A 27619-nucleotide genomic window follows, 5' to 3' on the forward strand; every position below is an offset into this window, starting at 1 on the left:
TCGACTGCAGACAGCATCAGTGGATAATGTGTATTTCTTAATCGAGAAATATAAACATTAGCCTAGAAACTTAGTTTAGCCAATGCGTTGGTCATGCATTTGTCCCCCTCCTCCAATGTGTGTACTCTTTGTCACAACCGCATGGTGTTAAAACTGTCTCGTTGTGCATGAGCATAGGAAACTGCAATAGCCTGATGTTCTTTGACTCGGTTTGGAAATTGGGGGTCTTTCACCTCCACCAGCTTAGCTTCACAGTCTAAAGATATTTTGTTGCACTGGAGAAGGGTGTTTTGGAAATTTTTGAATCGTAGAATGGCCCTATCCCCTGAAACCGTTTCCACTGTCTGGTAGCCATGTCGGCTACAATGCCCCATGCGATTTTGCAACTTTAATTCAGTCCAAAATCTAGAGAGGCATGTCGGACAGTAGAAACATACCCCCTTATTCTTACCCTCCCCCAGAACTCTACTGATGTCTGTGATAGGGTTAAAATGGCCAATTGAATTGGCAGGGTCACTAGGGGCTGTGTATAACAACCAAACCCAGTGTCTGACCAAATCAATTGACGGGCGCCTTACAGGGAAGACCACCCCCTTCTTTTTTAAACGAACCCCATCTTCAAATTTAGTTTCATACTGAACCACAGTAACGCCAATATTTAAATGGACATTAGCCCTTTCAAAAATATCAATGGATCGTAGCGTTACTGGGTATTTCCCCTCTAAACAAGAAAAATCTACAATGGGAATATCGGACCCGTCCTTCCCATGTACAGCCCAGTGATCCAAATTCGTCTTGGTAGCGTCATCTGCTAGAGGCTGAAATGCTGATATGAGGAAAGCATATCTGAAACACATTTGACCTGTTTCAAAACAGATCCGTTGGACACCGCGACAACCTACTAGATCTGGGTTATAATTTAAAACTACTGCCCTCTCAGACCCCCCGCCTGCCCCCCCTCTTAAAATAAAATCTTTCTTAAATTTACATATATTTATACTTAAATTTTCAACAAAAAGAACTAGAGATCCACTACTGTTTTCGTTAAAGTTCTCAAGATGCGTTATAATTTGATCGACCCAATTTATGAAAGCACCCTCAAAATTTTCTAAATTCTGATAAATTACACACATCTAGGAATATATATAATGATAATAAACTTCACTTTTCCCCTCATTTAAATAGAACACTTTTAAAACAATAGAAACCTTAATTGATTACCTACCCCCCCAAACCTGAATGTGGTTCTCCAGAAGTGCACGAATTTTATCTACATAGTTGTGCACAATTTCTACGGGGTCAAAAACAAATTTTCCCCCCATAAGTGTATTAAAAGGGTCTCCAAAGGTCGCAGTGTAAATAACTATTGCATTTAAAATTGTATTGGTCAATTGAAAATCGGGAAAAGTTGTACCCCCCTCCCCCGCGGGTATATTATCCCCACCCCCAACTTGTTCAACAATATCTGGGGCATGCTACACATCAGTTGTTTGAAGTGGACTCGTTAGGGTATCGGATGCTGGAGGAGGAGGGTTCACTGTGAAATCATTTAAAGGCTGCAAAGTGTTCGGGCTCAAGTCTACCAGCTCAACTGTGCTAGCTTCTACATTAAAAAAATCATTTAAATAGTCATCAATATTAAAAGGTACTTCAATGATATCGTCCCATGTTTCATTGTCTTGAAACTCCGCTGGTGGTTCCTCCCCTTCTTCACTGGACGGCGAATATGGGACCAATGCACCAACCTATAAATGAAAAAAATATCTTATTTTCAAAGTGTTAAAATCATCCCTACTGTTAAAATTTTGATTATTGCCTAATACCATTTGGTTAATCTAACTTAAGATAATCTAAGATATAACATAGAAGCGCATCCTGCGGCGCTTTTCGGGCCCGCAGCGCATCCTGTGGTGCTTATCTGGCCCACAGCGCATCCTGCGGCGCTTCCCTGGCCCGCGGCGTTTCTCGGGCCTGCGGCGCTTCATGCAGCGCCTCCCACAGCTCTTCTCAGCCACCTTTACATAATGCCCTTCAAAAGTTGAAATATTTCTAATTCCATACAGGTTCAGTAAACACATGAGTTTAATTATGGAGGTTAGATGAACGAGTTTGAACTTCAAAATGTCGAGAACCGTTAACTCGCTTTCCCCTCACTAAAATCTTCGGCACGATAGAAGTATTCAATGTAAATTAGAACGTCAATATGTGACAGATGGGATAATCTCTCCCTCAAAATTACGTGAAAAAGAGCATTCAGTTTCAAAGGTATCTACAAATATATGTGATAGCAACAGAGAAAATAGTAAAGATTAGAAAAAATAGCATTTCTAGTTTCAAAGGCAGTGATTATTAATAGAAATTACCTAAAAATATTCGCTTATGAGATATCGAAGCGATAGCAAAGATTAGAAAAGAGCAGTTTCTTTGCAAAAAAATTACATTATATTTAGATATCTCCGAGGGAGGGGGGAGCAGAGAAAACAATGGTTGGGGGGTGAGGGGTTAATACCCCGCTGAGATAAGCTTATATTGGGATTGAAAAAGAAAAAAACATTGGAAGAAATAGATAATCTATTCTCTGAGGCCAACCTGACTCTTGTACATGATAATGGTAATAAGCTTACCTAAGCTATGGATGTCAGGTATTGTGTTATCTTGGAACGATAATTTTGACAGGACCTGTGCCTGTCATCATCAGGTTCAAATTCAAGACTCTTGCCAAAATATTAAATCACTAAATAAAATAAATTGAAATCACTGAACAACACTAATAATAAGTCGAACCTGGAATTATTGTTGTAATATGGCTCGGATTCTACCAAAATCTATATTTGCCTCTACCAAAATCCGAGCCATATTACAACAATAATTCCAGGCTTGACTTATTATTAGTGTTGTTCAGTGATTTTAGTTTTATTTTATTTAGTGATTTTATATTCTGGCAAGAGTCTTGAATTTGAACCTGATGATGACAGGCACAGGTCCTGTCGAAATTATCGTTCCAAGATAACACAATACCTGACATCCATAGCTTAGGTAAGCTTATTACCATTATCATAAAGAAATAGATAGGTAGGAAAAATGCTTACATTTGCATAATCCGTCTGGGCTTGAGGGCCCGAACGACCAGGTAGTGCATGTTGGTGGGGGGGCGGGGCGGCAGTGCTATGTTCTTGCGCAGCTGGGCCAGCAATGTCTTGGGCTTGCATAGATGAGCCAACAGGGTTCACCGTCCTTATGCCCCATTCTCTTTTTGGTTTATGCCCAGACTGTATGTGGGCTGGCACTGATGGGGCTGCCACACACACTCTTGCTCTTTTACTGGGTGGCGGTGAAGGACATTCTTCATAATTGGCCTTAAAAAGAAGAGAAAAAAGTTAGTATTGAAATAATTTGCCCCTTTTTACAGAAAGAAAGTTAGTATCCTCATCCGCATAATTTGGTCTAGAAAAGTATTTATCACTAAGAAAGGCCCCTACGCCGGCATTTTCAGTAAAGCAAAAAATAAAAATATACTGAACTCAGAAATCAAATGCTATTTTAATTAATTAAAAAAGGCTTATTCATAGACATCCCAGCCTAACCTTACTTTCCATGCAAGCACTTTGTTTTCATTTTACAATAGTGGCGATAGAATTGAGGCATGTCCCCCTCCCCCCCCCTTTCAGCAATGTCAGAAAAATATTGTTAGCAATTATTTTTGGGAAATAACTTGTTTCGCTCTTACATAGAATATAGAATTCCAATGTCCTAAATATTAATTTTACAGACAATTAGTTCTCCGCTATTTCAGAAAACATAGAATTACACAAAAGGTATTGAAACCTTGATTGACTAAAACCGCTAATGTAAAACAAAACAGGAAAAGAAGATGCCAAAATTATTTATAACCTTGAGCGGAGAGCTTTATGTCAAAACATAGCGGCATAATGCCTAAGAATTGACAGAATTCAGTTACAGAAAAGATCACAATACAGAAAAGCAAGAATTTTATCGAAAAATGAGAATTATTTCAATTGCGAGAATTATAGTTGTAAAAACAGTGGGGGGGGGGGGGTGAGAGGGCTTAGGTAGTAATAAGAACATATTTTATGTTTTCTAGTGACTATAAATATTGCAGGGTGGTTAGGTTTGTGTGGGGGGAGGGGGTACTTACCTAAATATACTAGAGGGTGACCAATGAAAATAATTTTATTATGAAAATAAAAATGTATTAAATCAGAACTTACATGGTAAATTGAAGTTGCCAAGGCTTCAAGTTCATCAATAACATTCATTGTTGTTTCAATTGTGTCACAATACTTTCTGGTAATTTAATCACAATGCATGCCCGTTATATACGAAATCTCAAGGGCGAATTGTTATGTAATGGGGAAAATCATATGTAAGCAAGTCTCTGATTGGCTGAGAAGGAGGATGTATCCGACTCGCTGATTGGCTGAGAAGGAAACACGTGATCTAACTGTTTCCTTGGAAACTCATAACATTTGGCTTGAACAACAATAACAAATACTGTTTCCCGGAAACTCATAACACCTGCATCGAACAACAACAAGAAGGGAGTGACAAAGTTCCTGTTTTTCCATTCTCACTGACAAAATCCATAAAAACATCAAATAAATCAACCAACACACATAACCATCCATGAAAACAGACATAAATGTGACAAAATTCCTGTTTTTCATTCTCACAGACAAAAACCATAAAAACAGTCATAAATGTGAGAAAGTTCCTGTTTTTTACATTCTCACTGACAAAAACCATAAAACATCCATAATTTGATGTTGTCAACCATGAAAAACATCAAATAAATTGACCAACACTCATAACCGTCCAAGAAACATCCATAAAAGTGAGAAAATTCCCGGTTTTTCAAGTGAGAAAAATTCTGTTTTTTCATTCTCACTGAGAAAAACCATAAACCACGTGGTTCGCGTGGGACTATAAGATAGCCTTCTACTCCTAAGTAGTCAATTGTAGTTCAATATTGGTGTTGGTTTTTATGTGTTTTCAGTTTCTTCTAGTCTTTTAATGTTTGTTTCTTTTGTACTAAAGATGCCTCGTTTTTATGTTGGTGAAATGTCTGAGTCGTTTTAGTTTTTATCTTTTTTCTACTGGCCGTAGTCTCGTTTTGTTTGTTTTCTTCATTGAGTTTTCTCTCTTTGTTTTTTTAAGGTTTTGATAATACCAGAGAGGATTCTCATAGTATCTGACAAGGTCTTATTAATACTAGACAAATTATTAATACCAGGCAAGATTTTGGTAATGCCACGCAATATATTGGTAATACTTGGTAAGATTTCAATAATACAGGACACATTTTGATATCTCCATGCTAGATTTTGACAATATCAGACTGGGTTTAATAGTACCAGAAGATATTTTGCTAAAAACAGGTAAATTTCTGATTATACCACGCAAGATTTTGGTAATACTTGGCAAGATTTTTGATAACATCACAGACGATTTTGATAGCACCATGTTTGGTTCTGATACTATCAGACATGTTTTGATAGTACTAGAAAATATTTTGTTAATATCAGGTACGTTTTTGATCATAAGACGTAAGATTTTGTTAATAAATTGCAAGATTTTGATAATACCAGAGATGATTGTCATAACATTAGACAAGATTTTGATAATACTAGACAAGATTTGGTAATACCAGACAAGATTTGGTAATACCAGCCAAGATTTTAATAATGCAAAGCAAGATGTTTGATAATATCAGACAAGATTTTGATAATACCACACACGCTTTTGATAGCACCGTGCTAGATTTGGATAATATAAGACAAGTTTTGATAGTACTAGAAAATATTTTGTTAATATGAGGTAAGATTTTGATAATACCACACAAAATTGTTATTAACTTGCAAGATTTTGGTAATACCAAAGAGGATTCTCATTATATCTTACAAGATTTTGATAATACCCTGCAAGATTTTGGCAATACTTGGCTGGATTATGAAGATTTTTGATAATATCTAACGCGATTTTGATAGCATCATGTTTGGTTTTGATAATATCAGACAAGTTTCGATAATACTAGAAAATATTTTATTAACATCAGGTAAGTTTTTAATAATATCACGCGAGATTTTGTTAATAAATTGCGAAAATTTGATAAAACCATATAAGACTGATAATACCAGAGAGGATTCTCATAATATTTGACAAAATTTTGGTAAGACAACAATTCTGACAAGATAATACTAGAGAAGATTTTGTAATACCAGGCGAGATTTGGATAATGCAGCGTAAGATGTTTTGTCATATCGGACAAGATTTTAAAAATAACACGCAAGAATTTGGTAATACTTAGCAAAATTTTGATAATACCAGACGCGATTTTGATAGCGCAATGCTAGATTTTGATAATACCAGACCAGTTTTGATAGTACCACGCAAGATTTTGATAATACCTTATAAAATTTTGATAATACCAGAGAGGATTCTCATAATACCTGACAAGAATTTGATAATATTAGACAAGATTTGGTAATACCAAATTTTGATTTTGATAATGCAATGCAAGATGTTTGATAATACCATACACTTTTTTGATAATACTAGGCAATATTTTTGTAAAACTTGGCAAGATTTTGATAATACCAGATACGATTTTGAAAGCACCTTGCTAGATCTTGAAAATATTAAACAATTTTTGATAGTACTAGAAAATATTTTGCCAATATCAGGTAAGATGTTGATAATACCACGCAAGATTTGGTTAATAACTTGCAAGATTTTTGTAATACCATGTAAAATTTTGGTAATGCCAGAGAGAATTCGCTTGATTAAAGTAATATTAGACAAGATTTGGTAATATCAGGCAAGATTTGATAATGCAACGCAAGATGTTTAATAATATCAGACAAGAGTTTGATAATACCACGCAGCTAGGTTTGTTTCTTTAATGTTTCGCCCCTTTCACATACGGAATAATTTCTGTTCATTTTAAGTTTTAACGTCGTTCCTTACTTTCAGTTAAAAAAAACTTGTTTTTTTATCTAATTTTTGAACGTTTTGAATTAATGCAGGTTTTGATTTTGGCTCACCGTACATGAATAATTAAAACAAAATTTGCATATTAATTTTAATTTATTTGGTGAAATGGCTTTCTCGACACTTGTTTAATTTTATTTACGAACGTTTTTATTAATAATAGATATACGTAACTTACGAATTAACTTACGTAACGAACTTCCATGTTCATAGATTTTTAATACGTATATTAGGGGGTTCGCCCCCTAGTCAATACCTTGCTCTTTAAGCTAAAGTTTGAATTTTGTTCCAATTCTTTAAAAATGACCCCTTAATCACAAAGGCCGTTAATTAGAATAAATAGCTCTTATGAAAGTACTAAAAAAAGTTGGCTTAAAGAGCGAGGTATTGACTAGGGGGTGAACCCAATCATATACGTAATATTTTCTGTTCGTTTTGAGTTTTGATGTTGCTCCTTACTTTCAGTTTAAAAACTTGTTTTTTTTAATTTAATTTCTAATCTTTTTCTTTAATAATGATGGTAAACCCGACGCCCCCTCATAGTAATGTCTCTTCCCTCATGAAAACTTCCTTCGTGGAAAGATCCTCCCATATAACCCCGACTCCCCCCCACCTACCAGGAAAAATCTCCCCTGAAAACGTCTGTATACTTCCCAATAACCAATACTATATGTTAACATTGGGTAAAGTTCATAACTTTCAGCCCTCCCCCCGGGGACTTCGGGGGACTAAGTCATCCTAAAAGACATACTTATCATATTTCCGACCATGCTGAACAAAATGGCTATCTCAAAATTTTGATCGGGTGGCTTTGAGAAAAAAAATGAGCGTGGGAGGGGGCCTAGTTGCCCTCCATTTTTGGTCACTTAAAAAGGGCACTAGAACTTTTAATTTTCGTTCCAATGAGCCCTCCCACGATATTCTAGGACCACTGCGTCGATACGATCACCCCTGGGAAAAAAAAATAAATAAACACGCATCCATGATCTTTCTTCTGGAAAAAAAAATGCAAAATTCCACATTTTTGTAGATAAGTGCTAGAAACCTCTACAGTAAGGTTCTCTTATACGCTGAATATGATGGTGTCATTTTCATTAAAGTTCTATAACTTTTAGGGGCTCTTTTCCTTTTTTTCTAAAAAGGGGAAGGCCCTTTCCCTTCTTCTGATGTATCTGTTGGTATCAAAATTCCGTTCTTTAGAGTTTCGGTTACCATTGAGCCGGGTTGCTGCTTACTTACAGTTCATTTCCATGAACTGTTTGAAAGGTTCAAGGTTGGTAGATATGAGAGATTATTATTGGAGTTTTGCGATTTAGCAAACATAATTGTGGATTAGACTCAAATGGCAATCGGTCTATATTCAGGTTATTCCATGCCCACCACACATAACAAAAATGTCTTGGAAAAGTGCCAAGGGAGGGAGCACCAATCATTCTTTTTATAAGAATGTATTTGGGTTGCCCCTTACCCAGCCCACATAACAAAAGTACGGGGCAACGGTCATTCTTATTATAAGGATGTATTTGGGTAGGGGGCAACGAGCATTCCTATGATAAGGACGTATTTGGTACAGGGCAGTGACTATTCCTATTATAAGGACGGTGGAGAAGTGCCAATAGAGGGTGCTCTGATCATTCCTGTTATAAAAACAGTGGAAAAGTTCCAAGGGAGGGTGCTCTGACCATTCTTGTTATAAGGACCAATATTGGAAAAGTGCCAAGAGAGGGAGCGATGATCATTCCTATTGTAAGGAAGTACTCGGAGTATCCGGGCAGCCAGGTGCAATGAAGATTAATCTAAGCAATCGAAAGTGGCAGGGGGGGGGGAACGACGGCTTTCTTCCATTAGGGACGTATTCGGGTTCGGTGTGACGACTATTACCATTATAAGGACGGTGGGAAAGTGCCAGGGGGGAGGCTGGCTTAGCTCACTGTAAACATTATACTAATACTGGCAAAAATAATTCTGTTTGTTTCAGTGATAAGGTATATTGTTGTTGTTTTTTTTTCTCCTTGGTATACAAGCTCCGCTCCCCGCCTACGGAAAAATATATAAAATTCTATAGTTTATCGGCATTTTAATGAAGAACCTTGAACCTTGAATAACGAATACTATTCGTAAACAATCGACAATTTGCATAATTTACAGCTCTTTCCCAAGGGGCTGTGGGCGGTCAAACCCTCTAATCCTATCAACTATGGTGAACAAAATGGGTGTCTAAAAATTTTGATCGGATGACTTTGGGAAAAAGGGGAGTGGGAGGGGGGGCTATTTGCCCTCCAATCTTTTTGGTAATTTAAAAACGGCACTAGAACTTTTGACTTTCGTTCGAATTAACCCTTTTTCAATCTTCTAGGATTATTGGTTCGATACAATCATCCCTAGGAACAAAAAAAAAACTTATTCGTGATCTTTCTTCCGGAAAAAAAAATACAAAATTCCACATTTTTGCAGATGGGAGCTTGAAACCTCTATAGTAGGGTTCTCTGATACGCTAAATCTGGTGGTGTGTTTCTATTAAGAATCCTTGACTATTTAGGGAAGTTACCCCCCCCCCCACTCTTCAAAAGTCTAGCAAATTTGTTCAGGGTCGTAGTTTTTGAAGGGTAACATTAAACTCAATGAATTTTATATATTTGGAATCAGCGAAAGAAAAAATATTTCGGTGTATCTATTGTCATCAAATTCTGCTTTTTTAGAGTTTCGGTTAGGCTACTACTGGGCCGAGTCGCTCCTTTCTTAAAGTTTGATATTTGAAAAGATTTGAAAAGAACGAACTATTTGAAAAGATCATAATTGACTGACGATTTACTCTCAATAATCAAAGCATCATTCATGATGTTCAGTGCAGCATTCATGTCACACTTTGTGCTTTAGCAGTCATTCTTAAAGCATTAAGGACAAAAAGCTAAGCTAGAGCGTAAACGGCGGAGGTTACTAGGGGGGGGAAGCTTAAATGCGGAATAATTTACGTTTTTTCTCAGTTTGAATGTCACTCATAACTTTCACTTGAAAAAGACTTTTTTATGTAATTCTGTTTTTTTGCTCAACCAAATGAGGATAACCATAAATGCTAGGAGGGCTAGTTCTGCCCTCGGGCTGTACTCAGGGGGGTGAAGACCCCCCCCCCATAGGTTTCTGCTAAAAATATTATCTTAAATAAAATCGAAAAATTGATATTGTGATAAATTTGATTACTTCTGTTGAATTTTTATACATGAATATTGAAAAAAATTGCAATTTGCGGTTTTTTTTATTATGTATGGTGTTAATACTTTTTCTCTTAGTCTGTGGTGGAGTAAAGGGGCCAGGCATTTCCTGAATGTCCATTACTCCTTTCCTTAAGAAAACTCTCTGATTTTCCCCATGACAATCCAGAAAAAAATGGTACTTATGCATTATATATAACACAGCGCTATAGACTGTACAAGGAATGCAAATAGAAAACCGTTAAACGGGTATTTGCAAGAGAAAATGGATTGCAAAGCGTAGTTTCTTATCGTGTTTACAATATTTAAACTGTTGTTTTTAGGGGTTTAGGGGGGGGGTACCTAGGATAGGTTATGTTTTTAATATATGCTATGCTTTACCCCCCGTCCCCCCCCACCCCCAAATGTGCAAATATATAGCCCAAAATTGTTTCTAAACTATTTTATATTTTATTTTATTTCAGTATCATTAACCAAAATTGACTTCTTTCATGTGTTATATATAAAGAATAAGTACCGAAAAAATTCGCAAATTTCTCATTTTGAAATCCAATCGACTTTCATGCAATATCTTTTGTTTTCAGATATTTTGTTTCTCATTGTGGCTGAGTTTTTAAAAAAGAACCCAAGAGGGTTGTATAAAAATGAACAAATCAAGTCAGTTTAACCTTTTACGTCTCGCAATGTTTTGGGAACACAAAAGAATTTTACAGTAGTTTTTTGGATACTTACGCATTATATGGGCCTTTCTAAAAAGTCATTGTATGGGCCTTGGTTAATACTAATGATATAAAATAAAATAGGATGAATATATAATAGTTTATAAACAAATTTGGGCTATATATTGGCACATTAGGGGGAGGGGTAAAGCATAGCATATATTAAATACGTCACCTAACCTTGGTATCCCCCCCTAAACCCCAAAAAACAACAGTTTAAATATCGTAAATGCAATGAAAACCACGCTCTGCATTGCATTACTCTATAGCGGTTTCTTGAATTAACCTGTCTGGCGGGTTTTTCCTGACTGGTTTCCTTGTAAAGGCCCATATAATGCGTAAGAACCGTTTTTTGTTTTAGTCATTCTTACATTCAGTCGCCACTCTTATCAAACACTTTGTGGTAACAAACTGTAAATAAGACGAGAATCGGCAAAATAGTAACCAACACTCTAAGATTTAGAATTTTGATAACAGTAGATACATAAAAAATATAGTATTTTAATGCTTATTCCAAGAATATAAAATACATTAAAATTAATTTTACCCCTCAAAACGAGGCCTTTCAAGCAGCTTGTGGTATCGACCCTGTAGTAACCGAAACTCTAAGAAAAGGAATTTTGATAACAGTAGATACATCAAAATAATTTTCGTTTTATGCTGATTCCAAGTATATAGAATTCATTGAGTTTAATATTAGCCATCAACAGCTACGAGCCTGAGTTGATTGGCCTGAATTTCGATATAAACCAACTGAAGAAATGATATATATTTCAATTTAAATCAAGCTAAATATAGTCTATACCAACGTTGCCAACGCTTTGAAATAAACTGTACCAGTTCTGCGACTAAAACTTTACTGCAAGAGACTAATTTGTACCAACTGAACAGCAGGTAAAAATTTGCCGTAACAAGAGTAAAATTTTTGATGAAATAAAACTTGGAACATATATCTAAGTAAGAAAAGGAGCAAGCAAAACCAATTGTACAGGAAAATGTCCCAATGCTCCGCATTGTACCAGGACCTCTAAATTGTACCAAAAATGGTACAATTGTACCCCGTTGGCAACACTGGTCTGTTTTCTTTCCGATAATTTTAAATCGACTGGCTATCTTAGAATTTTTGCTCGACATCTTATTGGTCCATCTTATTGGTCCATGTATTGGTACATCTTATTGGTCCTTTCTGAGTCCATGATGTTGGTTTCAGCCTGAAACTGCGGTAAAACCTTTTCTGCTACTTAAAAAGGACAATAGAACTTTCAATTTATGTTCAAACGAGTCTTCTATCAATATTCTAGATACAAAAATCAGGCAGCTTAATGAGCTTTATATGTTTGCAATCGCCATAAAAAGCCGATTTTCTCGATACACATATTGTTATCAAAAGTTCGTTTGGTAGATTTTCGGGCTATACTATTTAGCACGAATCCTTACAGCGCATTACCACGAACTGGTTGACCTTTACATATGGGGCTCAGACGGGTTCATTTAGATTTATACTATCTAAAAAATATTTAGAACATTTGGAAACTAGAGGAACTTTTCTTATCCGTCTTATTGTTCCACAACTGAAAGAAAAGGTTTGAATTTCTGCATCGACTCTTTCACCGCTGATATAAGCCTACTGAACAAATGTGAAACCACTGTTACCGATAGCGAGTTATAGACAACGGATAAAAAAATACAAACAAATAACCCACTAACCTGAAAACTTAAAATAAAAAGCTGTGATTTTGCTCCGCATCACAAGGAAATGTGCGAAACAAAACCATTCATAGATTTTAAAGCTCTTTTATTTAAATTAAAGCTCCCCCGACAGGATATAAGCGCAATCATGCACATTCACAAGATTGTTTTCTGGTTCCCGCTTTCAGGGGAAGGATAATTTGACAAGAAAATAAAAAACGGGCTAGGTATAAGCCTAGAATTCGGGATATTGAGAAGAAAACATGTTTAGAAAACAATTCTTACTTCATAATATGTAGAAAAACTTTTGTTAACGCATTTTGAACTTGCTTCCACTATACTTTACACACACCCATCCCCCTAATGTGCAAATATATAACCAAAACTATATATTTCCTACGCTTTCTCCGTCTCTTGATTTCGTCACCGTTGATTCAATTTGTAGGCAAATGAGTTGAAACAATAGTGAGGCATGAGAAATATATAATCTAGCCTATATATTTGCACAATATATTTGCAGGAGGGGGGTTGGTGTAACGTATAGTGGAACTGTTAATCACCTCTCTCAGCATGATAGACCATGGTGGTCTTCTTCGTGAAAAAATAACGGCGAAAATAACAGCGAACATGAAAATTGACAAATAGTCTAGAACAAACAAGGCTAATTTTTGCTTTTTCTTGCTGTATTCCAAGCTTGTTTATGATATCCTCAATGTCCCAAAGAGATAACATTCTTTCACATTGGTTAAGTGGCGTATCACACAGCTTCGCACAAGGTTCACAAAACCTTGTAACGTACGGTATAGTGTAACGTTTTGTGTATAGAGTAATGTATAGTGGAATTGCCGTCAAAATGTGTTAACTACAGTTATTCCTACTACAATTTCCCTACATTAGGGGGAGGGGACCTGAGTCCTGAGCTCTAGGCGTTTATAGAAATTTGCTACTGTTTTGTTTTTCTTGTTTTGGTTTTGTGAACGAACTATTGATTAAAATTAAGCCCATAAATAAATTCGAATCCAGAAAGCCCGCAAACTTTGGTATAAAGCATTTGGCTAAATTCGGCCCCATTAGGTGGAGCGCTGGGACACAATTGGACCGCAGGGGCTTTTTTGTTTGAAAATAATATTGTATAGAAATTGTTCTTCTTTTTTTCTATCTGACTTTTGTTTTACAAAATAAGCTTTCCCAAAAATATATTTGCGGCACTGTTCTAAAATCTGGGCAACACACGAAAAGAGAAGTTTGGTTAATGCTAATGAAATAAAACAAAATAGAATAAAAATATAATAGTTTAGAAGCAAATTTCAGCTATATATTTGTACATAAGGGGGGGGGGGGGGGTAAAGCATAGAATATATAAAATACGTAACATAACCTAACCTAGGTACCTTTTTCCCCTAAACCCCAAAAAAATAAAGTTTAAATATAGTTCCTTAATCCCCCCAAGTCCCCGGGGGGAGGGCTGAAAGTTATGAAATTTACCCAATGTTAACATATAGGCTAGTATTGTTTATTGGGAAGTATACAGACGTTTTCAGGGGGGATTTTTTCTGGTTGTGGGGGGGGGGGTCGGGGGTTTTGTGGGAGGATCTTTCCATGAAGGAAGTTCTCATGGGGGAAGTGACATTGCTATGAAGGGGACGCCGGATTTCCCAGCATTATTTTAAAAAAGATCAGAAATTAAATATAAAAAGACAAGTTTTTCAACTGCAACAGAAGCTACATCAAAACTTAAAACGAACAGAAAATATTACGTATATGATTGGGTTCAACCCCCTAGTCAATACCTCGCTCTTTAAGCCAAAGATTGTTTAGTACTTTCATAAGAGCTATATATTCTAATTAACGGACTTTGTGATTAAGCGGTCATTTTTAAAGAATTGGAACAAAATTCGAAATTTAGCTTAAAGAGCAAGGTACTGACTAGGGGGCGAATCCTCTAATATACGTATTAAAAATCTGTGAATATAGAAGTTCGTTACGTTAGTTAATTCGTAAGTTACGTATAATTATTACTAATAAAAACGTTCGTAAATAAAATTAAACAAATTTTGAGAAAGTCATTTAACCAAATAAAAGTAAATTAATATGCAAATTTTGTTTTAATTATTCATGTATGGTGAGCCAAGATCAAAAGCTGTATTAATTCAAAAACGTTCAAAAATTAAATAAAATAAAATAAAGTTTTTTTAACTGAAAGTAAGGAACGACGTTAAAACTTAAAACGAACAGAAATTATTCCGTATATGAATGGGGCTGTTCCCTCCTCAACGCCTCGCTCTTTACGCTAAAGTTTTTTTGTTTTTTAAAAAAAATAGAGTTGTGAGAAAGTCAAACTTTAGCGTAAAGAGCGAGGCGTTGAGGAGGGGACAGCCCCATTCTGCATATACGGAATAATTTCTGTTCGTTTTAAGTTTTAACGTCGTTCCTTACTTTCAGTTAAAAAAAATTAGTTTTTTTTATTTATACCAACTATAGACTTAAAGAGATTAGATTGCCTTGACAGAAACTATGCTGATTTGCCAACATTCTCCTTACATGTTGTGCCGCCAGCAAAATTTTGAAAAATAGTTTTCCCAGGACTTGATGCAAAATCCATGGTCAGAACTAAAGGTACTTGTATGGAATCTAGTACAGACGCGAAATGTGAAGTTTGGTTAATGCTAATGAAAGAAAATAGGATTAAAATATAATAGTTTAGAAACAAATTTGGGCTATATATTGGCACATTAGGGGGGAGGGGGTACAGCATCGCATATATTAAATACGTAACCTAACGTAGGTACCTGTTTTTGCCCCTTCAACCCCAAAAAAAGGTACTCCTATGTTAAACGCACTCTTTTATATAGTGCTAGTTCGGTTAATGCTAATGAAATAAAATAGGATGAATATATAATAGTTTAGGAACAAATTTGGGCTATATATTTGCACAATAGGGGGGGGGGGGTAAAACTTAGCATATATTATTATTTTACCTAGCCTAACCTAGATACCTTCCCTCCCCCTAAACCCCAAAAAACAACAGTTTAAATATCGTATACGCAATGAAAACCACGCTATAAATATCGTATCAACAACAGTTTAAATATCGTATACGCAATGAAAACCACGCTATACATTGTATTACCCCATAGCGGTATAGCGGGTCTGCATGCCTAATGTATTAGGTACAATTATTCTGCATATTTTGTAGTAAGAATTGTTTTCTAACTTCACACTGACCAAATACTTTAACACCACCATTCCACCCCCTAATGTACAAATATATAGACCAAATTATATATTTTCCATGGTACTGTTGCGCTTAATGGTACACACGAAAGAAGTCAAGTTTGGTTAATGCTAATAAAAAAAAGGATGAATATATAATAGTTTAGAAACAAATTTGGGCTATATATTTGCACATTAGGATGGTGGGGGGGGGGGGTAAAGCAAAGCATATATTAAATACGTAACCTAACCTCGGTACCTTTCCCCCCCCCCTAAACCCCAAAAAACAACAGTTTAAATATTATAAATTCAATGAGGAACCACGCTCTTCGATCAATTTAGATAGCAGTTACCCACTTTACGGGTCTCCATCACTGCATTCCTTCGACAGTCTATAGCGCTGTGTACCATTAACCGCAACTGTACCTTTTCCATCTATTCTCAAACTTCTCTTTGTCTTGTCTCACGCTAAGCTGAAAGAAACTAACGAAAAAAGATCGGTTCTATAATGCGTCAATGAATGAACGACTTGAGCGGTAGGGGGTTTATCATACAAGTACTCAAAGCTTGACATATCACGAGATATACGACAACGGAGAAACAAAACCTATTATTATGGCTAGCCTATATTTGGGACCATAAGAGGGGGGAGGCCAGGGCCATATCCAGGATTTTGTTCAGGAGGGGGGGGGGGTTACCCGATTTTTTCCCGGGGACTTTGTCTAACATCCTCGAGATGGGTATTTTTTAGACTAATTTTTGACTCGGTCAAAAATTTGGGGGGGGGGTTCAAACCGGGTAACCCCCCCCCCCTGGATACGGCCTTGGGAGAGGCGGTGCATTGTCAGAATCAAAGCATATAATAGGTGCAGACGCGACAATTGCGTTCAAATACCTGTCCTCTAGTCTTTATTTGTTAATTTCATACTAGGAACACTAATAATTTCATACTAGAAACCATAGACTCAGTGGCGGATCCAGGGAGGGGGCGCGTTCTCCCCCCCCCCCGGCGTAGTCTAAAGTAGTGTAATTTACTTAATTAACGCAAATTTGCGTTAATTAAGCTTGCTCATAATGCAAGTTTATCGGCTCTACCTATTTTGCGCTCCCCCCCCTAAACTTTTTGGGTCCATTCGCATTATCCGGGCCTCTAAAGAAGTCATATAAGAGATGCTAGATGCTATTGTCAAACGGGCGTCGAAAAACCCGTTTTGATAAAAGATGTTTCAATACACCGCTGAGAGAAATACTTTTTCTAGTGTGGTTTTAAGATATTTAAAGTGTTGTTTTTTTTTTATTTAGATGGGGAAAAAGGTACCTAGGTTAGGCTACGTAGTTAATATATGCAATGCTTTACCCCCCACCCTAATGTACAAATATATAGCCCAAATTTGTTTCTAAACTACTATATATTCATCCTATTTTATTTTATATCATTAGCATTAACCAAACTCGACTTTTTAGAGGCCCGGATAATGAGAAAGTACCAATTTCTTTATCGGATCAACCTATTTTGCCCCCCCCCCCTAAAGAAAATCCTGGATCCGCCCCTGCATAGACTAAAAGGGATTAAATTTAGTGTTGGGCGATATTCAATATCGATATTGATATATCGATATATCAGAGCAAATATCGATTTCGAATATCGAAACGAAACCGATATCGAAAACGATATTTGAAAATATTTGACTATTTTCGGCCTTTTCTGCTACTGGTAAACGTCCTGCAGAAAAGATCCAACATAGAAAATTGTTTGGGAAATGGGCGAGAAGAAGAACAATGATGTATTTAATCCATTGACTCATACATGCTGATACTCAGCATACTTACCTGTATCCATAAGTTGGTATAGCCTGTTCTCAAACTCAAAATACGTTTAGTCAGGAGGACTTCCAAACGTTGCTGAGAACCTCCAAAAGGCCTTGGCTGTATTAATGCCTTCTAAGCTGATAGGCCTTGCTCATATAAAAGAGAATTGGCTTTCTATGCTGAATCCAAATATATAGGATTCATTTAGTGTTCTCATCAAAAGATACGAGCCTGAGAAAATTTGCGTGATTTTTGGGAAAGGGGAGAAACCCCCCAAAAAGTCAAAGAATCTTAAAGAAAAGCGTACCCTCAGATTCAGCATATCATAGAACCCTACTTGTAAAGATTTTAACCTCCCGTTAGCGTAAATGTAGAATTTTGTATTTTTTGTCAGAATAAAAATCACGGATGCATGTTTATTTATTCCTCTTTCTTTCGCCAGCGTTTCGAAATTTTTTTGTGGGAGGCAGGGAGTTCCCACGGGGGAAATTTTCCATAGGAAAGTTTTCAATGGGAGCAATTCTTCGTGGCGGAATTTTTCGCAGGAGATATTCTCCATGTGGAAATTTTTCGTGGGAGAAATTCATCATCAGAGGATTTTCCGTGGAAGAAACTTTCCATTCGGAGGATGGAATTTCAATGAAAAATTTCCTGTTGAAGGAGTTTTCTGGCATGATTTGAAAAAGATAAAAAATTAAATGAAATACAAGTCTTTTTTTCAAATGAAAATAGGCGTAAGAGAAATTTCTAGGCGAAATTGTCCATAAGAAAATATCTGGGTGGAATTTTCAGCAGGGACGGATTTGTAGTGATGATTTCCTGGTATTAAATGAAAACAACCAAAAATTAAATAAAAAAAAAATTTTTCAACGGAAACCAGGGAGACACATTGAAACTTGAAACAAAAAGAAATCCTACCGTATGCGAGGGGAGTTACCCCCTCCTTTAAAGAGCTCCAATTATTTAAAAACAACTCCTGAAACACAAGGGTTATTTAATTAGAATAAGAAGCTTGTTTTTAAAATACTAGAAAAAACGTATATGAAGGGCATCCCTCTCATATACGGAATAATTTCTGTTCGTTTTAAGTTTTAATGCTGAACCTTACTTTCAGTTGAAAAAACCTGTTTTTTTTTTATTATTTAATCACTGAAAGGTAGAACAAATGCTCAGGGAAAAAACATTGACATGTTGCTGAGTTTGAATAGCCAAAAGTATCAGTAGGTCATCTTTCTTTACCCTGAGCCCGAGTAATTTCAAGTCTAGATTTCTATGATATTCACTCTTGTAATCGAAGTTTGTTTTTATTGCTTGATTTTCTATTATTCAAAGTTTAAAAAAATTGTGCAAAGTACACTTTTATTATAATTGTTGGTACTTTTCTATCAGCCAGTACACATTCGAGAATTTGGATCTACAGGTACGGGGTAGAAACAACCGCTATGCTTATCTATGGAAATAGATAGGATATAATAATAATAATATAATAATATATATTGAATCTATAATATGCGTACCATTCAGAATCAGGGATAGTAGATGCGGATAAAGACTCATCGCTTTTAGAGGACAGAAAACGCCAAAGGAGAGAAGGATTAATTTTGGCCCGTGTAGATTCGATATCAATCATCTTTTTCATATGTAAAAAAAATCATCATATAAAATCATCAATCATATATATAATTTGGGCTGTATATTTGCACACTTGGGGGATGGTGGGGTGGGGGTTAAGTATAGCGGGCTGCATGCAATAAGTAACCTAACCTAAATAAACCAAAATACCAACTAAATATTTATTAAAACATAGCTACACTGTAGTTTTCCACTGAATCGAAGCTAATTGTCTCCGTATACAAACAGCAATAAACCGGTTGTTGTATGATTTTATAAATTCAGATTCTCGAGTGTGTATTGGTTAACAGATAAGTACCCAATTTTTTTTTAACGTTGCAAAGCCAAGAGTTAATCTGAATAAAAACGGATCAGAAATATCGAAATCGATATATCGATTATCGAATATCGAAAGTAAAAATATCGATATTTCGATATATTGTTTGATCAAATTATCGCCCAACACTACTTAAATTACCTTGACAGGAACTCGGTGCTGATTCTCCAACATTCTCGTTACATGTTGTGCCGCCAGCAAACTTTGGTCGTCCGTAATAAGATGAATGTGTATAGGAGATCTCGTATTTTTTAAAATAGATCGTACCAGAGTTTGATATTTATGTTTAAGAACCCCATTTCCAGTGATTTTTGTAAATATGATTCCAATATCCAAATAATCATTTTCACTCAATAAATTTTCACCTAAATACACCGTTTGTTCCTCCCATATTGAATCCAAGGAAATCACTCTGCTATTCTGCACCATTTTATCTCGCAGATTGTTATTTCTGTCAGATAAGTTCCATTTGGTCACTAATGATAATTTAGTAATTTTCCAATTTTTGGCAACTCTTCCAAAAAATATGCCGAACGAAATTACACAAATTAGAAATAACCATAGAAGAAAACATTTTCTCACAATTCTTTTCATTTGCACCACATCATTGAATGGGGTCTTTTCATAGACTTATTGATGTTTTTGATCCCACCGCCTCCGGTTGGTATCACATCTGCATTTGGTATGCCCTTTGGCTTTTCGTTGCCTGTTTTACAACTCGTCAATTTGCATTTGTACGGATCTTATGAAAGCGTTTATGTTTTGGTCATCGGGTTTCTTGGGCACTCAACTATTTAAATGCATAATGGTTGTCGCGAGTAGAGACAATGATTAGAGTGGGTATGAAAAAAGTACTTCCTTGTTAGCTAGTACACACTCAAGAATTGAAGTTAGGTTAATCATAATGAAATATACCAGAATACGGTGAAAATATAATAATTTAGAAACAAATTTGGGCTACATATTTGCACATTGGGGGAGGGGGGTTAAAGCATAGCATATATTAAATACGAAACTTAAACAAACCTAACCAAAATACCAACTAAATGTTAAAAGTAAAGATCGCCATCTAGTATTGTCAAGGGCTAATTTAATGCTGAAATGTCGAAGGGGTAACTTTCACCTCCCGGGAAGTTAGGATGTTGGTAGACTCCAGGATGAGAATTTGAGAGAAACTTTCCAGGAACAGTTGAATACTAAACTTAAGAGTTTAAAATTTGATATTATGGAAGATGGTTGGAATAATTTTAGAAAAATAATTTGTGAAGTTGCTGAAGGTGTCTTAGGGAAGAAAGCCAGCACTGCAGTTAAGAACATTAGTGAAAAGGCTTTAATAGAAAGGAGAAAGGACTTGTACAAGAATTATCTGAGTGATTTATTATCTGAACAAAAGGAATGTAAAGAAAGTGAAGGAAGCATTAAAATGTGAACTAAGGAGGTGTGAAGTGGAGGCCATAGATAAAATTGCCGAGGATCTGGAAGATGCAGCTAGACGTCATAATAGTAAAATATTGTACTGGCTTGTTAACAAATTAAAAGGGATTAGTCAATCCGGAATTGGCCCAGTTAAAGATAGGAATGGGGCCGCAATTTGCGATAAGGAAAAAACTAAAGAGATGAACCGAACATTTTGAGAATTTTCTTAACCGAGATAGACTTGTAGGAAAAGATATAGAGGAAAATGAAAAAGTTTGTGATACCTTGGATGTGAAGGAAGATTTGTTTTGTGAGGAGGAATTAGCAACAGTGCTAAAAGGATTAAAAAATAATAAGGCTCCAGGTGTTGATAGGGTGGTAAATGAGTTTCACAAATATGGTGGCTCTGAGGTTAGAAATAAAAAACTGAAGATTATGAATATGATTTGTGAAAAAGGGGAAGTACCTAACGATTTTGGGAAAACCTTAATTAAGCCACTTTATAAGAAAGCTGATAAAAGTGAGTGTGGTAATTATCGACGCATTAGTCTGGTCTCTGTAGGTAGTAAATTACTTAGCAATATGATACTTTTTAGACTAAGAGATGGCGTAGACAAAGTTTTAAGAGAAGAACAGTGCGGTTTTAGAAAAGGTAGATGTGTCGACCAAATTTTCACTTTTTGGCTAATAATTGAGAAGTGTCTGAGTTTTCAAACACCTTTGGTCCTCGGTTTTATAGGTTATGAGCAAGCGTTCGATTCTGTTCATAGAAGAGCTTTAGTAAAGGTTTTATTCTTGTATGGTATACCAGACAAATACATTAAAGTGATTGGGGCTATGTACGAAAATAACACAGCTGCGGTTAAGGTAGGAAATGAGGTTAGCAGCTGGTTTTGTATTAAATCAGGAGTTAAGCAGGGTTGTTTTCTATCCCCCTTTGTATGTATCATTTTGATGGATTTTGTCTTAAGGAGCACAGGAAAGGTAGTGGGAGACAACGGAACCAAATAGGAAGAAAAAAATCTCCTGGACTTAGATTATGCTGATGATTTAAGCATCCTAGATGAAAATGTGTGCAAAATAAATGAAGTTTTAGAGGTTTTTCGAGTTCAGGGTGATAGAATAGATTTGAAAATATATGTTAAGAAGACTAAGTTACTAAGGCTAGGAATAAGTGAAGATGAAAAGGTGACGTTGGGTAATGAAAAGAATGATCAGGTGGGCAGCTTCACTTACCTTGGTAGTATTATTAGTAAAGAGGGTGGGAGCAGTGAAGAAGTTAAAAGTAGAATAGCCAAGGCTCAGGGTGTTTTTTCACGGTTAAAAAAAGTTTGGAAGAATAGGAAGATAAGTCTGCAAACCAAGATTAGAATATTAGAAGCGACAGTGATGACAGTGGTCAAATATGGCTCTGAAGCATGGACCCTCCGAAGAGCGGATGAAGATTTGCTAGATGTTTTCCAGAGAAATTGCTTACGGATTGTTGTGGGTACTCGGCTGACTGACCGAATTTCAAACAATAGGCTACACGAAAAATGTGGTTCAAACCGCTCTCTAGGATTATAATGAAAGAAAGGTTGAGGTGGCTAGGGCACGTTGTGCGGATGAAGGATGAAACATTGCCGAACATTGTCCTTTTCGGCCAACCGTCTAGGGCTAAACGGAAAGCAGGTCGTCCTCGCCTGGGGTGGGAGGACGCCATAAAGAAAGATTTAAAGGAAATGGGAACTTCGTGGGTGGGTGTAAAAAAGGAGGCTTTGAATAGATTGGGATGGAGGAGGAGTGTGCGTACCTGTGTTGGTCTCAGGCGGCTTGGTGATGCGGTGAGTTGTTAGTAGTAGTAGTAGTATAGCTATAATGTAGTTTCCCACAGAGCCGAAGCTAATTGTCTGGTATAAAGGCCATGAAAACTGGTTATTGTCTCATGTTTGCGTCATTCGCGTAAGAAATTCTCGAGTATGTGCTAGCTAACAAGTATAAACCCTTCCGCATTGTAATGGTATATAGTTTGTAAGCACCATTGGATGAACCCGCCAACTATTAGACAACGAAAGTAAAGCTTACACAAGGAAGTGCCATGAAAAATTGTTTGGTATTTGTGCATAATGCGCCACTCACTCTAGTGCTTCATTTAATTAGAACCTGTTTCTTTGAAGCTCAATCCTAATGAAATATCACAAAATATGATGAAATATAATGCTTCAGAAACAAATTTGGGCTATGTATCTGCACATTAGGGGGGGGGAGTGAAAAATGTGTTAGGTACAATTATTCTGCATATTATGAAGTAAGAATTGTTTTCTAACTTTCAAACTGTACAGATACTTTACCCACCCACCCCCCCTGATGTGAAAAAATATAGCCTAAATTATATATTTCCCATCTATTCTTTCACTTGTCTTTGTCTTGTCTCACTCTAAGCTGAAAGAAACTAACGAAGAAACCGGTTTGTTCTCGAGTTTTACACTGCGTAAACTTGAGTGAGTGGCGTATAATAGACAAGTACCAATTATTTCAAGGGTGACCCCAGGAAATTTTCACCAATGGAGGGGATAAATTTTTTACTGAAATTGTGTCATGGTAGTGTGTGAAACTTTAAATGTGTGAATAGGTAGCAACATCTTCATTGAATGAAAATCATCTGGTTTTAAATGCATCCACAGCATAAAGGACGACAATTACAAAGGGGCCTAAGTCAAAAAGTGAATCTGGCATTTACGCGTTATAGCGACCACACTCAAGAATTGAGGTTAGGTTAATCATGATGAAATATCCAAAATATGATGAAATTACAATATTTTAGGGTACTTGTATTATATAGCCCCAACATAATGTTCTTTATTAAAGTAGAACCTGTATCTCTGCCAATCAATCCTAATGAAATATACCTAAGTATGATAAAAATATAATACTTTAGAAATAAATTTGGGCTTTATATTTGCACATTAGGAGAGGGGTGTAGCATAGCGGGTCTGCATGCCTAATAAGTAATAAGCACAGTTTATATAATTATCCAGTATGATCATTCCCTGTCTCACCCATTATAAAATTCCAGACCGGGGTGCGAGTGCTCCGGAGAACGTATTTGCAGATATAAACATAGGCGGCATCAGATCTTTTCACGGGTAGACAAGTCAGACGCGAAACAATCGGAAACAAGTGGAAACCCGCTATTACGAATAATGCACTTTGTAACACAAGCGGCATCAGATCTTTTCACGGGTAGACAAGTCAGACGCGAAATAATCGGAAACAAGTGGAAACCCGCTATTACGAATAATGCATTTTGTAACCATTTCTCATTGATAGACGCAAACACACTGATCCACAAATGAAGAAAGAAGTGGGAGGAGCTTTTTGTTCACACCGAGAACGAAGACCAGAAATGATCTGCGATAAGCTTACTGGATAATTATATAAACTGTGTTAATAAGTAAGAATTGTTTTCTAGCTTCACACTGTCAAAATACTTTATACCTCCCCCCCTTAATGTGCAAATATATAACCCAAATTATATATTTCCCATCTATTCTGTCACTTCGCTTTGTCTTGTCTCACGCTAAGCTGAAAAAACTAGCGAAAAAAAAGGTTCTACAATGCGTCAATGGATGATGAGCTTGGGTGGTCGGGGCTACATAATACGAGTAGCCTACTTATTTTAGTAACAAAATTATGGAAACCACAACAGAGAATTATGGAAAGCATGCCGGCCACAACGCATTACATTAAATACTTAACCACCTCTGTGTATTAAATATGTAATTAAATTATACCCGCATAGTACTTTATCTCTCCCAGGCTAAGCTGATTATCTCCGAGTGGACAGAGAAAACCGATTTCATTACAGATCAGTAGAGATGGCCCTAAAGCTCGTGACAGGACCACGTGGTTTATGGTTTTGTCAGTGAGAATGGAAAAACATTATTTTTCTCACTTGAAAAAACAGGAACTTTCTCACATTTATGGATTTTTTTATGGATGGTTATGTCTGTTTTTATGGTTTTTGTCAGTGAGAATTTGAAAAACAGGAATTTTCTCACATTTATGGATGTTTTCTTGGATGGTTATGTGTGTTGGTCAATTTATTTGATGTTTTCTTGGATGGTTATGTGTGTTGGTCAATTTATTTGATGTTTTTCATGGATGTCAACAGTAATTTATGTCTGTTTTTATGGTATTTGTCAGTGAGAATGAAAAAACAGGAACTTTCTCACATTTATGGATTATTGAGTCTAATGGGGACAGAGTCAATGACACTTCCTGAATGTTGTTGTTGTTGCTCGAGGCAAATGTTATGAGTTTCCAGGAAACAGTTAGATCACACGTGACAGATGATGTCATGATTGATTGATTTGACACGAAGGGAATTAATTTGTTGTTTACAAAGAGAATTGTTTCCGAGCGAATGTCTATTAATGTCTTTGGAGTTCTACCAAGAGAATGTTTCCGGGGCAAAGTTTAGATCACACATGACAGATGATGTCATGATTGATTGATTTGACATGAAAGGGAATTAATTTGTTCTTTCTAAAGAAAATTGTTTCCGAGCGAATGTCTATTAATGTCTTTGGAGTTCTACCAAGAGAATTGTTTCCGAGTGAATGTTTCGATCTTAGCAATGAAGAGATTGATTCACGAAAGGGTTTCCAAATAATTTGAAATGTGTCAGCGCAGAGATGCCAAACAAAAGCAACACGCTGAAATTACGTTTAGGGATTATTTGGGCGAAGCCGTTTTAGCCATTTTATGGAATTATTTCGGCGAAACAGTTAGAGACATTTTAAAAGATGATTTTAGAAGAGAGTTTAAGGGTGAAACTCTGTGGTCGTTATAATACACAAGTTGTATTTTAACAGTGTCGTGAGGTCCCCTACCCCAACCCTAAAGGGTTCCGATCCCCCAACCCCAACCCCAAAGGGTTCCAATCCCCCTACCCCAACCCCGAAGGAAGCCCCCGGTCCTCAAAGGTCCCCCAAGCTCCCAAAGGGCCCCCAGACCCCAAAGGCCCTCCCCAGACCCCCAAAAGCCCTCCCCAGGTCCCCAAAGTCCCACCGGGCTCCCAAAAGACCACCGGGCTCCCAAAGGGCCCCCCGGACCTCCAAAGGGCCTCACCCGTTTCCCAAAGGTCCAACGGGCTCCCAAAGGACCAATCGGCCCTCAAGTGCCCCCCAGACACCCAAAGACCCTCCCCAGACCCCCAAAGGCCCTCCCCGGGCCCCCAAAGGCCCTCCCCAGTCCCCAAAGGTCCCCCGGGCTCCCAAAGGACCACCCAGCCCTCAAGAGCCCCCGGATCCCCAAACGCCGTCCCGGGTCCCCAAAGAGCCCCATCCACATTTTGTTAATACTTTTTTTGTGCATCTCAGACACAGAAGGGTCCCCACATTTCAAAAGGCTTTATTATATCTTTTCAGTACAAGTTCTTTTCTTAATATCCTTCTTAAACCAATTTTACAAATTCTAAATTTTTCCTTAGTAGATAGAAAAAGCTATATCATAGTTGCAAATATTTTCTCGGAAGATATTCAGTTCTATTTCAATTTTAAATTTTATCAATGAAGTTAAGAAAAGTTAAAGTTCTCTTCTGAATTTTCTCAATGAAAAAAGAAATTAGTTATTAATCAATTCTATTTTTTTCCAAATAATATGAAAATTTTTCACTTCGGATCAAATTTTTCTCAAAGAGATGAAAAAATTTTAAATACTGTTCCTAATTTTTCACGGAAGATAGAAAAGTTCAAGTCCTCTTCTGAAAGAACACACTCCAATTGTAATTTCTCCAGAGAAAATAAAAATCTTCCACTTTAGTTTTAAGTTCACCAAAGACAACACACACAAAAACTTACACACGAAAAAAAAACTTACACACACACACACAAAAATTTACACACACAAAAACTTACACACACAAAAAAACTTACACACACACAAAAAAATACACACACAAAAAATTAAACCCAAACACAAAAACATACACACACACACACAAAAACTCACACAAACAAACAAACATACACACACACACAAAAAATTACACACACACACAAAAACTTACACACACACACAAAAACTTACACACACACGCCAAAACTTACACACACACAAAAATTTACACACACACAAAACTTACACGCACATATACAAACAAAAACTTACACACACAAACAAAAACTTACACACACGAAAACTTACACACACACACACAAAAACTCACACATACTCAAAAACTTACTCACACACACACAAAAACTTACACACACACAAAAACTTACACACAAACAAAAACTTACACACACACAAAAACTTACACACACACACAAAATCTTACATAAACACACACAAACAAACAAAAACACAAAAACTTACACACACACACACACACACACAAAAATTTACACAAACACAAAAAGTTACACACACACACAAAAACTTACACAAACGAACATACACACATACACACACACACACACACAAAAAAAAAATTACACACACACACACACAAAAACTTACACACACGACGGCTAAGTATGTTAAAGGCTAGCTATTTTCTTGCGAAAACACAAAAAATCAGAAAATTGCTCATTGTTCCTTTAGTAGCCACGCAATTAGAC

General features: G+C 36.5%; 1 protein-coding gene across 2 annotated transcripts in view; it reads right to left on the reverse strand.

Annotated features, from left to right (window-relative positions):
* Nucleotides 1–20249, reverse strand: part of LOC148957022 (xyloside xylosyltransferase 1-like) — a 39784-nt gene extending 19535 nt beyond the window's left edge. For both annotated transcript variants that reach the window (XR_016142477.1, XM_089097328.1), the window contains exon 1: nt 19737–20249. Coding sequence is in view for 1 of the 2 variants with exons in the window: in XM_089097328.1 (XP_088953454.1) it covers nt 19737–20189 (453 nt within the window). In the remaining variant the exon portion in view is untranslated. The remainder of the gene's footprint in view (nt 1–19736) is intronic.
* Nucleotides 20250–27619: the final 7370 nt, after the last annotated feature.

This window comes from Artemia sp. Qi Xiang Cuo, chromosome 1 (assembly GCF_049724085.1).
Source record: "Artemia sp. Qi Xiang Cuo chromosome 1, ASM4972408v1, whole genome shotgun sequence".
NCBI classification, from domain to species: Eukaryota; Metazoa; Arthropoda; class Branchiopoda; order Anostraca; family Artemiidae; genus Artemia; species Artemia sp. Qi Xiang Cuo.